The 12838-nt window shown below is 40.8% G+C and overlaps 1 protein-coding gene across 2 annotated transcripts; it reads left to right on the top strand.

The window, feature by feature from the left end:
* The first annotated feature begins 1037 nt into the window (after positions 1-1037).
* Positions 1038-5797, top strand: s100a1 (S100 calcium binding protein A1). Of its 2 annotated transcripts, none has more exons than XM_071470497.1 (3): positions 1038-1223; positions 3437-3587; positions 5437-5797. In XM_071470497.1, exons 1-3 carry the CDS (start codon positions 1141-1143, stop codon positions 5611-5613), a joined length of 411 nt encoding a protein of 136 aa, XP_071326598.1. In that variant the 5' UTR covers positions 1038-1140; the 3' UTR covers positions 5614-5797. The 2 variants fall into 2 exon arrangements, with proteins under 2 accessions (XP_071326598.1, XP_071326600.1); XM_071470499.1 differs by having other exon boundaries at positions 1148-1280.
* Positions 5798-12838: the final 7041 nt, after the last annotated feature.

Genomic DNA, 12838 nt, shown 5'->3' with positions numbered 1-12838 from the left:
ATGCATGCAAATATCCGTACAACCTGAATACTGTGCCAGCTGGAGATACTGTTGCAAATCAACCTTGATCGTTTGCATTCAGCGAAAAGAGGATTTCATTTGACTGCCGTGCGCTTCATTCGTATTGCATCTCAAGTTGTACTGTCTGTGAAGCATAATAACTCCCTTAATTGCGGATGATGTGACGGGAAAGCACCTAACAAGCATAAGGGAGAGAGAGGCAGCACACAGAGAACAAACTATGGCGGAAACAGGGAAGAATTGCTTTAGCTTATTTGTCGTTTGATTTGTCAGTAGTTAACAGCTCTGCAGGCAAATGTCACTGTAATATGTAGACATCTGAAAGAACTTCATTTGGAGTTTTGCACACAAGGTTTTTTCAGAGCTACTGTTTGTGCATACAGCAGGAGAACATAGGGATCAGAGGTATGTTGAAAGCTACCATGGAGTTTTTCCCTGAAGAAAGACATTGTTACAAATTAAATCAAATCAATTTTTGTCTAATAAAAATATATCAGATTTCAGGTAAACACTCAGAGAAATAAAATCCTGCAAGTGGGTCCAGGTGGGCTGGGTTGGGGCGTGGCTGATAGGGACCTTTAAGCCAACATAGACATAGAGAGTCCTTTAAGTGCTCAGAAAAAAAAATGGCATTTTAAATAACTACACTTTCACAGCAACTGATGTCCATCTGCTAAGGGGGCTCATGTGATGCAACAAAAGCCCCAGAAAAGCCACTAAATGGGCCTTATAGAGAGGTTATTTTGATGTTGAAAAGGCATGAACAATAAGAACCATCATGTAAAGAGAAAAACACAATGCCACATATATCTATGAGCTAATTTGTGACATTATGAGAAGCTTCCCCCAAGGAATGAGAAAAGTATCAATCTATCTATCCTCAAAGCATATAAAAATACATATGCAATTATAATGTATAGTCCTTAGAATAGGGCGTTCACCTTGGATTTGTTGGTTTGAACAGGCCCCTGTCTGCTAACATGTGAGCCATGACTTTATACGGTGATGCTGGTCAGAGGTGGAGGCGCACAGCGTCCGTTCTTTCGCCTTACATGGTGGCTCAGCTGTCAGCGGGTGGTGGTGCTGCCGCCCCGGGGGAGGGGCCCGTCTCATTCCGATATGTGCGCACAGGTGCGAGGAGCCCGGATAACAGCTGAGAGCTGCAGCCGCCTCCACCAGCACCTGTCCGCGCCACCGTCCAGGTGAGTCTCTGTGTGCGCTTGGTGAAGACTGAAGCCAGAGGTGTGAGCTGGACGCAGGTACAGGGAGTTTGATTCAGTGGGTGTTTGTTGTTTAAGTATTTTATTGTCTTCACGTTAGGGCGTCTGCAGCCTGCCCGCGGTTAATTCACAGCAGCTTCGCATTTGACATTCAGAGGGCTTTTAATTAGCTTCATTAACATTTACCGAGGCTAATGAAAGGGCACACACACACACACACACACACACACACACTGATGAAATATGCGAGATAGGAGCCATCAGACAGTGTAAAGGAGGAATGCATGAGGGCATCAGGCCGTTTACGTTACATAATGCAAGCCACAATCTACAGGTCTACTTGATGTGCAAGCTGGCCTGCAGGGGGTCTGTCCTTTGTCCCCCACTGGTTCATGGAGGTTGAAGGGGAAATGGACCCCCCCCCCCCCCCCCCCCCCCCCCCCCCCCCCCGGCCCCTGTAGCAGCTTCTCAGGTGTCTGGTGTAGTGAAAGGCAGGTGTAAGGTTCGATGTTTAAACGGTTTTAACTCAGTCTGTCTCCCCTGACCCTCCTCTACCTGTGTTTTATTTGGTCCCAAGCTGAGTTTGGCGCAGACATCAGCAGGTTTCACCACAGTTTGGTTAAAGAAATGTGTTAATTAATATTTGACACATGCACACACACAAGTGTTTACTTATTGAAAAAGATCCAAATGTGTGCGTTTCAGCTCTTTCTACGAGACTTTTATTCAGTTTATGTTGGTGCGCTTACACATCACAATCAGCAGATGATTGATGTCCTCCCACATGATGAAAGGGAATGTGAAATAATTTAACTTGTAAATTAATTCGTTACTAATTGAGGTTATTGTCATCATGGTTCACGATATGTGGAAATAATTATGATGGCAGTACACAATGAAGATGTGTTTATTGCTGCAAGAGAACAGGCCACAGTGACAAGCTGGAGACCCTCCTCCTCCCTATATGAGCTAAAATGGAGGTTAAGAGAATTTTCTGATCAATATTTTTAGTTCTGTTTCCTTCATTAGCTCAGGTCAACAGTTAATACCTGCACATTAGCCTGTGGCCCACAAGCCCACAGTTTAGATTGCATTTTGCGTTCTAAACTGTGGGGATTAATGTTACATCATAGACTGTAGATAAAGATGGGCTTAGCTTCCGTGACATCACCCACAGGTTTCTGAAGAGCGGTTTTGAAGCTCAGAGTGAGCTGCTGTCCACCCCCCCATTTTCAGTCTGTCTGCTAAGCTAAGAGGATACTAGCTGTACCTTCAGGCAGTTACCATACCATGAGAGCGGCACCCACCCTGGTATCAATCTTTTCATCTAACTCTCAGCGAGAGTTCAAACCGAACCTTTCTGTAACTCAAAGATGTGCGATCAGTTGTACAGTTATTTAGACAAAATGAATAAAATGCAGCAAGAGAAATCAAATAGTCCAACTTGATTAGCTGAGCAAGGTTTTGAAAAAAGGCTTTCAGAGGTGGGACCCTCAAGGAGCATGAAACTTCTGGCCCAGCATTCACTGACAGCTGGAAGATTTTCTGTGTGTATTTCCTACAAGTGGTTCAGAAGTGGAAGTAGTGTCTTACAATCATGCCAGATTCTGGGCGTGGAACCAGGTGTATACAGGGCCAGAAGAAAACAAGCATGTGATTTATTTTGCTATCTGGGTGAGCTAAGCTTGAGATGTCTTGAAGCAAACTACAGAAAGAGAAGTTCTACTCACAGAAGTCAGTAGTTTGACAGATGATGACCCTACAAGCTGAAACGTAATTAAGATGAAAGCCTGGTGCAGCAACAAAAATGTTTTGAGCTGATGGAGCTCAGGGCAAGTGTCATCCTGCACAATGTCTTGTCTTGTATTTTCCTTTTCCTTATTTTGTTTCCAATTTTTGTTCACTTTTGCAGAAAGTCTGCATCTGCTGTGTTCCAGTTCATAGAAGTTTCATTGAACCATCTCACCTTTTGCCCTTCAACACCACTACAAAGTCACATCTTTGGCAACCTGATAACTTTTTTTTTTTTTTTTTTTTTTACAGATCAGCATTGCTCTGATCCAACCTTTCTGAATGATTTCCTCCTTTTTGTTTTGTCCCTGCCCATTCAGCCTCCACTAACTTACTGAAATGCCAGTGTGTACTAAAATGGTGTGTTTTAATTGTTACTCTTGATTTTTCCCTTCCAATTGCAGGCCTGAAAAAATGACTTCCCAGCTGCAGGATGCCATGACCGGCCTCCTTGCGGTGTTCCATTCCTATTCCGGAAAAGAAGGTGACAAGTACAAGCTGAACAAAAAAGAGCTGAAGACCCTGTTAAAGGAAGAGCTCTCAGAATTCCTGTCAGTGAGTATCTGTCAAATGTTTTCCAATGAAAATGGACATTTTTTACATTGAGAGCCACCACGTCTCGCATCCAATCAAAAGTTTGCTGTGACTTCATAATACTTACAATACTATGTACTATCACAATACTATGTGCTGTCTATGTACTGTTATCTTTGGGAAGAATTTGTTCAGCTTTTCAAGGGTGATAAAAGTTGTTATCAATCACAGAACATTTTGTTAAACATTTACAGTACAAAACTGCTAATTATTGCAAGTTAGACTAAGTAAGACATTAGTTTCTATAGAACATGTGTTGGTCACACATCTTTGTCAGTGAGCTCTGAGATCAGGGGGTAGCCAGGTATCCAATATTACGGATGGAGGTGTTACAGTCGGAAAGTTAAGGAAAGCTGCAGCACCTGGCTCTGATGTTGCCTTCATGACGTGTCTGGAATCGTAAACTTGACATCATAGCAACTACAATCACAGCGTCCTCCGTCACGACTAGCAGGGACAGTAATTTTACATACAAATCATTTACTATTCTATGTGATATATTTACTCTCTAGATATATTAGTGACACAGACTACCAATAGAAGACACTGTCTATCCAGTTCAACAATGGAAAACGGCTGCAATGTGTTCTTCATAAAGACAACAACAAAGTGCGAAGATGATAATGCAGGCATCCATATTGCTTTCTGAGTTGCTGATTTGAAAGCACATTTTTTTTGGAAGTCAGACGTTCCCACCCAGAAGTTTCCAGTGAGAAATGCAGCTACCTCTGTCACCTCACCCAGGGCCCATTATGGTGAAGCGAGATTAGTGGGTTAGCCAGCTATCTTTGAGCTTAACTCAGGTTTTCTAGTATCACAAAGCTGGCTCACTTTTAACCAGCCCGACCACTGACCAATCAGAAAAAATGACTAATTATTCCTACTGGCTCCCAACATCTAGACAGAAGACAAGTAATAAAAAGCTATCGTTAATTTTATTGATCAGTGGAATTGATTTGCTGTTTCACTTTCCAATTAATTTCACAAAGCTTTACTTCCTGACAGTGAAGTTGTTTTGCAGTTTCATTCCATCACTGCAGGTGCAGAACAACATGACCTTTGTGAGGATGATTGGGAAAACCACTCAACTCTGTTGTCTTGTATTAGAAAAATACTCCCGACACTGTTATTTAGTTTCTGTGATTATAAATACAACATTTCTACTTCATCAGGCATGAACTTCATTCCCTCTTTTATTTCTTTTAAATTATATTCCATTATATAAAACATTAGATATGTGTAGACAACATGTCATTATTCCCCCACAACAGGTCATAAAGTATAGAAATAAATGAATGAACCAATGAAAACATTCATGACAAGAAAAGGAAAGGGGGGGGGGGGGGGGGGGGCAGTTTTAATTTATGACCATCACATCCATCAGATGAAAAGCAAAACATACCTAATTTTTAATATTAGGAAATAATTTTAATTGATTCCACAGCTTTTTATTTTCTGGTACTGTTATCAGATTGTTTACATCTCACTTTGCTGAATCTCGTTTTTTTGCAGAAAATCTCATCATGTTAATTCATCTTAATTTTGCTTTGTTTTACTTTAGTTATTTAAATCGTGAACCTCATTCATACTCTTCAAAAATGAGAGAACTGAATGCTACTTGAGAACAGATCTATGTGTACTAGTTGTTCTTGATTGAAGCCCATTGTTGAGTTAAGTTAAGCATTTTTAGGAATGGTTATAATGACTGGATACTGTATCTTAATCCCCCTGAACTTCACATTCAGGGGTTGCCCATTAGGATTTGATCTTGTGAAGCAAATTTCTCTTTGGTTCAATGATTCTGTTTTAGGCCAGCAACGACCCCATGGTGGTAGAGAAGATCATGAGCGACCTGGATGAAAACCAGGATGGTGAAGTTGACTTCCAGGAGTTTGTCGTTCTGGTTGCTGCACTGACTGTCGCTTGCAATGAGTTCTTCATAGACTGTGACAAGAACTCCAGCAATCCTGTTTCAAACACAGACTGAAATTCTGTAGTTTCAAATTAAATCAGTAATCCCTTTGTCGCACAATTTATATACCAGCAATGTGGGTCCTTGTTAAGGATGTAAAGGTTGAATCATTCCTTTAACACAGCACCTTGTAATGTTGCAAAGTATGCATTTTGTTCTTCAAAAGTCGTCCATCCTAATAATAAAGACGTCATCCTGCTTTCACGTCTGTTATTTTAGGAAATAAGCTAAATGACTTAATGTCTTTTACCACAGAATCTGTCCCCTCAGACCAGTTTTCTGCATTTGAACTAAAAAGACTCAACAAGTTTACATCCAGGTACATATTTGATTAATTCCTTAGGATTTGCAGAGGGGAGGGGGGCATCAGAAACCTGAGTATTAAAGGAGCTTTCAGTATGTGGATGAACTTCACATTACTGGCAACCTTGAGCACCACACAGTGTCTAATGGGGGAAGTTCACATCAGTCAGGGCCAGGCACAGTCAATTCTGTCAGTCCTGGAGGCTCTGAAACACTGTCATTCATCAGACATGTTATGATGTGCATTTCAAAGGAAGGATATTGTAAAGTCAGTTTGAATAGCAGATGAACCACATTTATTGACACAACATACTGCAGGCATCAGAGGCTTTTATACAGTTGTTCTTTGTGTAGAAATTATTTACATTGCCAGTGCATCAGCTGCACAATGACTCCACATTTGACCTTTTTCCCCTCCTGAGTGATTCAATAATGAGACACTTAACAGTCAGAAAAAAAAATTACTGAGCTGGTCCAGTGTTTCCTGACTTGGTTGAAATGATGAATGCATACATATTTATCAAAGCACAAGACTTTATAGCAGAAATATAATCTTTATTCCATTTCCTCTACAGCAGCTACCTCATAAATCAGAGCAGAATTGAATTAACAGCATGAAAGGTCCCATAGTGAAATTTCTGTTTGATACTTTCGCCGTATTAATATAGAACCAAGACCTGCTTTAATAGAAGTGCTCAGTCCACAGAGCCTGCATAAAGCCTGTCTTCAGAAACTGAGCCTTAAAATGAACCATAAGGACTTCTGGAACTTTGTGATGTCACAACAAAGCAGTCACTGGACCCCCACCTGGACCCACCATCCAGCCTTGCAGGATTTGGTTTCTTTGAGTGTTTACCTCAAACCCGCTATATTTTTATACAGTCACTCAGAAAACAGTCAGCAGAGAGTCTCTGAGCCTCTCTTCTGATTGGTTCTTATTACTAGAGCTCCAGAGAAGCCTGAGAGAGGAGATGTAAAACTACACTGAGATGGTTTTTGGTTCTTAAAACCAAATATATCTTCTGATGGAGATCAACACTTTAAATAAAACAGAAAAGTGTAACATAGGACCTTTAATAGAACATTTAAATGAACAGAATACACAAGTCAAGAAGAAATCCGACCAGTTTTCAAAGTAAACAACCCAGTTTTCAGTTACATCCTTACAATACAAGAAACTGAGTCTTCACAACAAAGTCTTGATAACATGGGTTTCAAATTTCACTCCAAAACCATCTAAAAAGTGATAACAATGCAGGCACTTAGCCTTAGAAATGCACAACTTTACTCAGACTTGTGACAGGGTGTCAGACAGAGGCTGCCTTACATTCTTCGCCTTCACTGACACATCTAGGGTGAAGGAGCTTTTAACGTGAGAAGCAGCCTTGAATAGGACCGCACACAATGCAGTCTGGAGAAACTCAATATGTGCCCTTACAAAGTCGTGAAGCATTTTCAGTTATGCAACAGCAGCTTGTCTGGCAGCTAATTATGCAGAAACTGCTCAGAAACAAGGTCTGGTGTCATGACACTGCAGCCAGTGTGTAACATCTACAAGTCTACCCTGCCACCACTAGATGGTAGCAGAGAGACATTGCACACGCTGAAGGACTCTCAGTTTTATCCATTGTTCAGATACATTCTCAAAATGCCCACTGCCAAGTTGTGAGGGTGTTAAGTTGCTCCAGCTCTGCCCAAACTTGAAACGGCTTGTTCAGCACAAAAGATTCAGGGACAACTCAATTCCTTTTCTTTTATTAGCCAAAGCCATGACAATCCAGAGTTGAGACCAGGAGGCAGAGTCGCAGTCTTACACTCTTCTCTGCGCCTCTTAGAGCAGTCGCCTGCCATTCACCCCCTAAAAACTGTCTGTCCCCCGACCACCTAAAATTAAATGTAATAAATCGAAAGTGAACAGAGGAGCAGTTAGACGTGAAAACCTAATAAAAATTAACACAACTGTTATTCCAGAACCAAATAATAGGAAAATTAAATGTGGATTATTGAATATCAGATCACTCTCATCTAAATCTCTACTAGTCAATGATCTGATAACTGATCATCATGTAGATCTGTTCTGTCTGACTGAAACCTGGCTGCAGCAGGATGAATATGTTAGTCTGAATGAATCAACACCCCCTACTCATGTTAACGTTCATATCCCTCCAAGCACAGGCCGAGGAGGAGGGGTGGCAGCCATTTATCACTCCAGTTTATTAATAAATCCTAAGCCTAAGGTTAATCATGATTCATTTGAAAGCCTTATTCTTAGTCTGTCACACCCTAACTGGAAAACACAAAAACCAGTCCTACTAGTTACTGTATATCATCCACCTGCCCCTTACTCCGAGTTCGTATCTGAGTTCAGGGACAACTTTCTTTATTATATAAATATGTAATTCTTTATTGTCAGGATGTCCCAGAAATTCAGTAAAAAGCCTCCAATTGATCCAAAATGCTGCAGCACGAGTACTGACAGGAACTAGGAAACGAGATCACATCTCTCCTGTGTTAGCTTCTCTGCATTGACTCCCTGTAAATTCCAGGATAGAATTTAAAATCCTCCTCCTCACCTACAAAGCCATTAATGGTCAGGCACCATTGTACCTTGGAGAGCTTGTAGTTCCCTATTTTCCCAATAGGACACTTCACTCTCTAAATGCAGGTCTACTTGTGGTTCCCAGAGTTTGTAAGAGTAGAATGGGGGGCAGAGCCTTCAGCTATCAGGCTCCTCTCCTGTGGAACCAGCTCCCAGTGTGGGTTCAGGAGGCAGACCCCCTCTCTACCTTTAAGATCAGATCAACTGTCCTGTTTAGTAAAGCTTATAGTTAGGGCTGGCTCGGGTATGTCCTGACCCATCCCTTAGTTATGCTGCTATAGAGCTAGACTGCTGGGGGATTCCCATGATGCACTGGGCTCGCTCTCGCTCTCGCTCGCTCTCGCTCTCTCGCTCTCTCTCTCTCTCATCATTACTATTAACCACTGTTCTCTGTCATTATTATTGATAACATCATTACCTGTACAGGTAATGTAACCCTAACCCTAATGTCTAATTTATTTATTTTTTTCTCCTTCTAAACCCAATCGGTCGAGGCAGACGGCCGCCCTCCCTGAGCCTGGTTCTGTTGGAGGTTTCTTCCTGTTAAAAGGGAGTTTTTCCTCCCCCCTGTCGCCAAGCGCTTGCTCTTTGTGGGAGCTGTTGGGTTTTTCTCTGTAACAAAGTAAGGTCTCGACCTTACCCTGTAAAGTGCCTTGAGATAATGTATATTATATAACATCATCCATGCATCGTTTAAACTTAAACTCAGTGCAATGCCTGGAAATAAAAAAGGTACAATTTTACTATTGCACAAAATTAACTAATTGCATTTAGCGTTAATAAACACGATTAAAGGACTTGAAATTAAATGCACAGTCGGACATTGATTTCCTCCTACCAGTTGCTTCTTTAGTGCTGACAATGAGCTGTGCCTCTCTTGCCTTCTTGCCAGGAGTGAATCCAAGTGACTGGCCCATGGATGTATTATAAGACTTCTTCTTATTATAAGTCTTATAATACATCCATGGACTGACCATGCACCAAACATTTTTCCCATGTTCTCCAAGCAGGTGTGCAGGTGAAATCAGTCCCCCTATAAGCACTGGCTGCTGTTACAGGTTCCATTGATACTTGTCCCTTTGTCTGCCCCCTTCAGGCCTGGAGTACATTTGCTCATGTAGTGTTCTCTGGTTTTTAACACAACACCCACTTTTCTGGTCAAATCTATCATGTAAAAAAAGAAGGGAGGTAGGGAGAACTGTTTTTCCCCAGAACTTTGTGTTCTCAATTCTCAATTGTGTTCTCAAGTGAAAAGAGTTGGAGTCAACTGAGTTACTCTTCACTGACTCATCACCATGTTTGCGTTTTTCCCAGCAGAGCAGGTTTGTCCTGCTTGAAACCAAAACTTAGGCAATAACATCAAACAATGAGAACATTCATGCTCTAACAACACACATCAAGCAGTGAAATGTCTAATGGGCAGGCCCTCATCCTGCCTGTCAGTGATTTCAAAAATAAAAGTCAACTGTAAGTCTTACCTCTTAAAGTAATGCTCCTAAATAAACACACCAGTTTCTACCAAGGTCAGAACTCTTTGGATTATTTCACATGAGATTTGATGAGATTTCTGTTCTTGTTTTTTCTCTCGGCTCACAGAGAAAAACAGGTGGGAGGTGACCAGTGCTCTGTAAGCAGAGGTGTTTTTCTCATGTCAGGTAGACTGGATTACCAACCCCAACTCTGATCCTGACCTACTGGTTTGATCAATGCCTGGAGCATATTTTAGAGAATGCAAGAAGAGACAAAACAACTCTGAACCACAATCCACCACCCTTATACAGAGATGCCATCAAACACGGGTGTGGTAAAGGAATCCAACAGTTAAACCTGCTTTGTAACTGACTGATCAGCTCACTGGAGAGATGGAACCATCGCATACATGTAAATTTGTAGGCATATATGTTTTTAAACTTTATTTATTCAGAGTAGTTTCACAGAGAGAACGTCCTGATCACGCTCACACGCTCACACACTTTCGCACATTCACACTTAGAAGATTCCCAGTACAGCAATACCACAATCTGACCTGCTGGCCATTGGAGCTAAGGGCCTTGCTCAAGGGTATCAAGGTGGTGTTGATAAGAGTTGGATGAGTGCCATTCTTTTACTTTTCCCAGCCAAATTTAATCCTGCCAAGGTCAAAGATCAAACCCCCAACCTTCCAACCGCAGGCTCGCTTCTCTAACTTTTAAATTTGTGCAATTTGTGCAAGTTTAAATACATGAATATCTCGAAACCTCATTGTGGTTACATATGGAGGTAAGAAAGAAAGAGATGGAACTAACCTTTTTAGTCAGTGGTGTAGTGCAGGGTATATGCACATATAAAGTGTGTAACTGCTTATTAGGATCAGAATATCAGGGTATGCCAATCAGAGGCAGAGTAGGGTGGGACAAGCCTACCCACCCAGTTGTTTTCTAACACACTGCAGATCCTTAATTTTAATTGTCAAATTAAGTTTCTAAATATTTCATTTTGAAAATCAGCCTTGTCACTCTAAATGTTTGTTAAAACACAAACTAACCTCTGACTGAAACACCATGTTTACCTCATGTTGAACATATCTTATGCTCATGCATTCAGCCTGTGTAGGACCAGTAATATTTGCAAACTGCTCCTTGACAAATAATATTCATATTATAATGGTGGCACACTCTGGCTGCAATATACGTTGCAAATCAGCTGTTCCAAGAGACAGTTCACCAAAGAAACTACTGGCCCACAGATGACCTGCAAGGTGTGGGCTAGTACTGATGCAGAGCTGTATCTGCTCTGTAGCTAATGTTAATTTTACTACCGGTCCATTTTGGGTGAACTAAATATAGAAGAGTAGTTTTACATGTCACTGTTTTTATACTCACAAAATCAAGCACCTCTGCTTTAAATGGTTATGTTTCCAGAAACTGTGGAATTATTGCTCATGTTCAGTATTTTTGCAATTGGACTGCAGCTACAACTGCAGTTTGAGAGGGGCGATGCTAAATATGGTAGTGTTAGTCGGCTCACTAGCTTACCTTACACACCTTAATTTTTCTGGTCTGTTGGGCTGTGGCTGTCTTTTGCATAACAGGTGAGTCACCTTGCGTGCAAAGAGGGAGGACCTTCTTCCCTCAATAGTGAGATGAGCCCATATAACCAACGAGACAAGAACTGAAGCCACTTCTTTTTCCATCCGCTTGTTCTGGTGAGTTGCTGCTCTTTGTTTTCTATTTAATTGCGTTGGGTTCAGAACCTTTAATGATTAAAGTGTCAGATCTGCCCAGTGAGAGTTGAAATATGATTACAATAACAGAAAAAAAAATATTAGGGTGTTTTTAGTTAAGCCACAGAGACACTATAGCACTTATGTAAAGCAACACAAGCCATGATTTAAAATCTATTTGACGTGCAACCTGCTCTGCATAATGTCTGTTCAACAAGAATAAGAATAAGAAGTAACACCATGTACAGCTCAAATTTGCTCACAAAACAAAAAGAGCAGGCTGTTTAAAGTTAAGAGTTAGGTTAGATGTTCAAAATGTTTTAACTTTTGCTGACATTCTTGACTATTTTTTTGTGTGCATTCATTATAGTCAACCTTAAGCTGAGTCACCAGGTTTTTCCAAGGTTTCATTTGATATATTCATTCATGTATTCATTCAACAGAGGTGGAGGGTTTGTCCTTCTTCTGCTCCAGTGAACAATGAAATGCCATTTTCATAACAAGTTGTGCTTGTTGAATTGAATTGTCTTTCCAGGCTGTGATTGCAAGACTAAAAAAAATGAATCCAACCCTGGGGGAAGCCCATGTGTTAGGAATCATCTCACTGTTCTACCAATATTCTTCAAAAGATGGAGACAAGAATCACCTGAGTAAAAATGAGGTGAAGACTCTGATCAAGGAAGAATTCCCCAGCTTCCTTTCCGTGAGTTTCCTTTTTTAAAATTTTGTCATTCCCTACAAACTATAGTTAAGTTAATGATAAACTGCACGTCACAGTTTTTTCTTTAATATTTTTACACAGAGGTGTTTATCAATGTTTTTAAATGGTAAGGCTGAAAAAGATTTTTTTTGACATTACTAACAAATTCCATGGAAAGACCACAATCCTTCACCAGCCTGTGTTTCTCTCAATTAAAATGTATCACAGATTCTTTCTTGATGGAACCTAAATCGGAAACAATGTTGCATTTAGGGACTATTTTCAGATGTGATGTGCTAGTGAGTATGAGACTGATTCAAAGTAAACCACAGTGTGTGTGTGTGTGTGTGTGTGTGTGTGTGTGTATGTGTGTGTGTGTGTTTGTCAGGCTTTGGATACACACAACACTTGTCAGTAGGATACTTTTATTGTTGCT

Source organism: Trachinotus anak, unplaced genomic scaffold (assembly GCF_046630095.1).
Source record: "Trachinotus anak isolate AG129_WGS33_773 ecotype Australia unplaced genomic scaffold, CSIRO_AGI_Tana_v1 ptg000032l, whole genome shotgun sequence".
In the NCBI taxonomy this organism is placed as follows: Eukaryota; Metazoa; Chordata; class Actinopteri; order Carangiformes; family Carangidae; genus Trachinotus; species Trachinotus anak.
This window is presented reverse-complemented; position numbering and strand designations above follow the sequence as displayed.

What these genes read in the sequence shown, in the direction of transcription:
- s100a1 (XM_071470497.1), top strand. Translation starts at nt 1,141, where the DNA reads ATGTGCGCACAGGTGCGAGGAGCCCGGATAACAGCTGAGAGCTGCAGC. An exon ending in CTGTCCGCGCCACCGTCCAG is followed by an intron (nt 1,224 to 3,436) that starts GTGAGTCTCTGT and finishes TTCCAATTGCAG; the next exon opens with GCCTGAAAAAATGACTTCCC. An exon ending in AGCTCTCAGAATTCCTGTCA is followed by an intron (nt 3,588 to 5,436) that starts GTGAGTATCTGT and finishes ATTCTGTTTTAG; the next exon opens with GCCAGCAACGACCCCATGGT.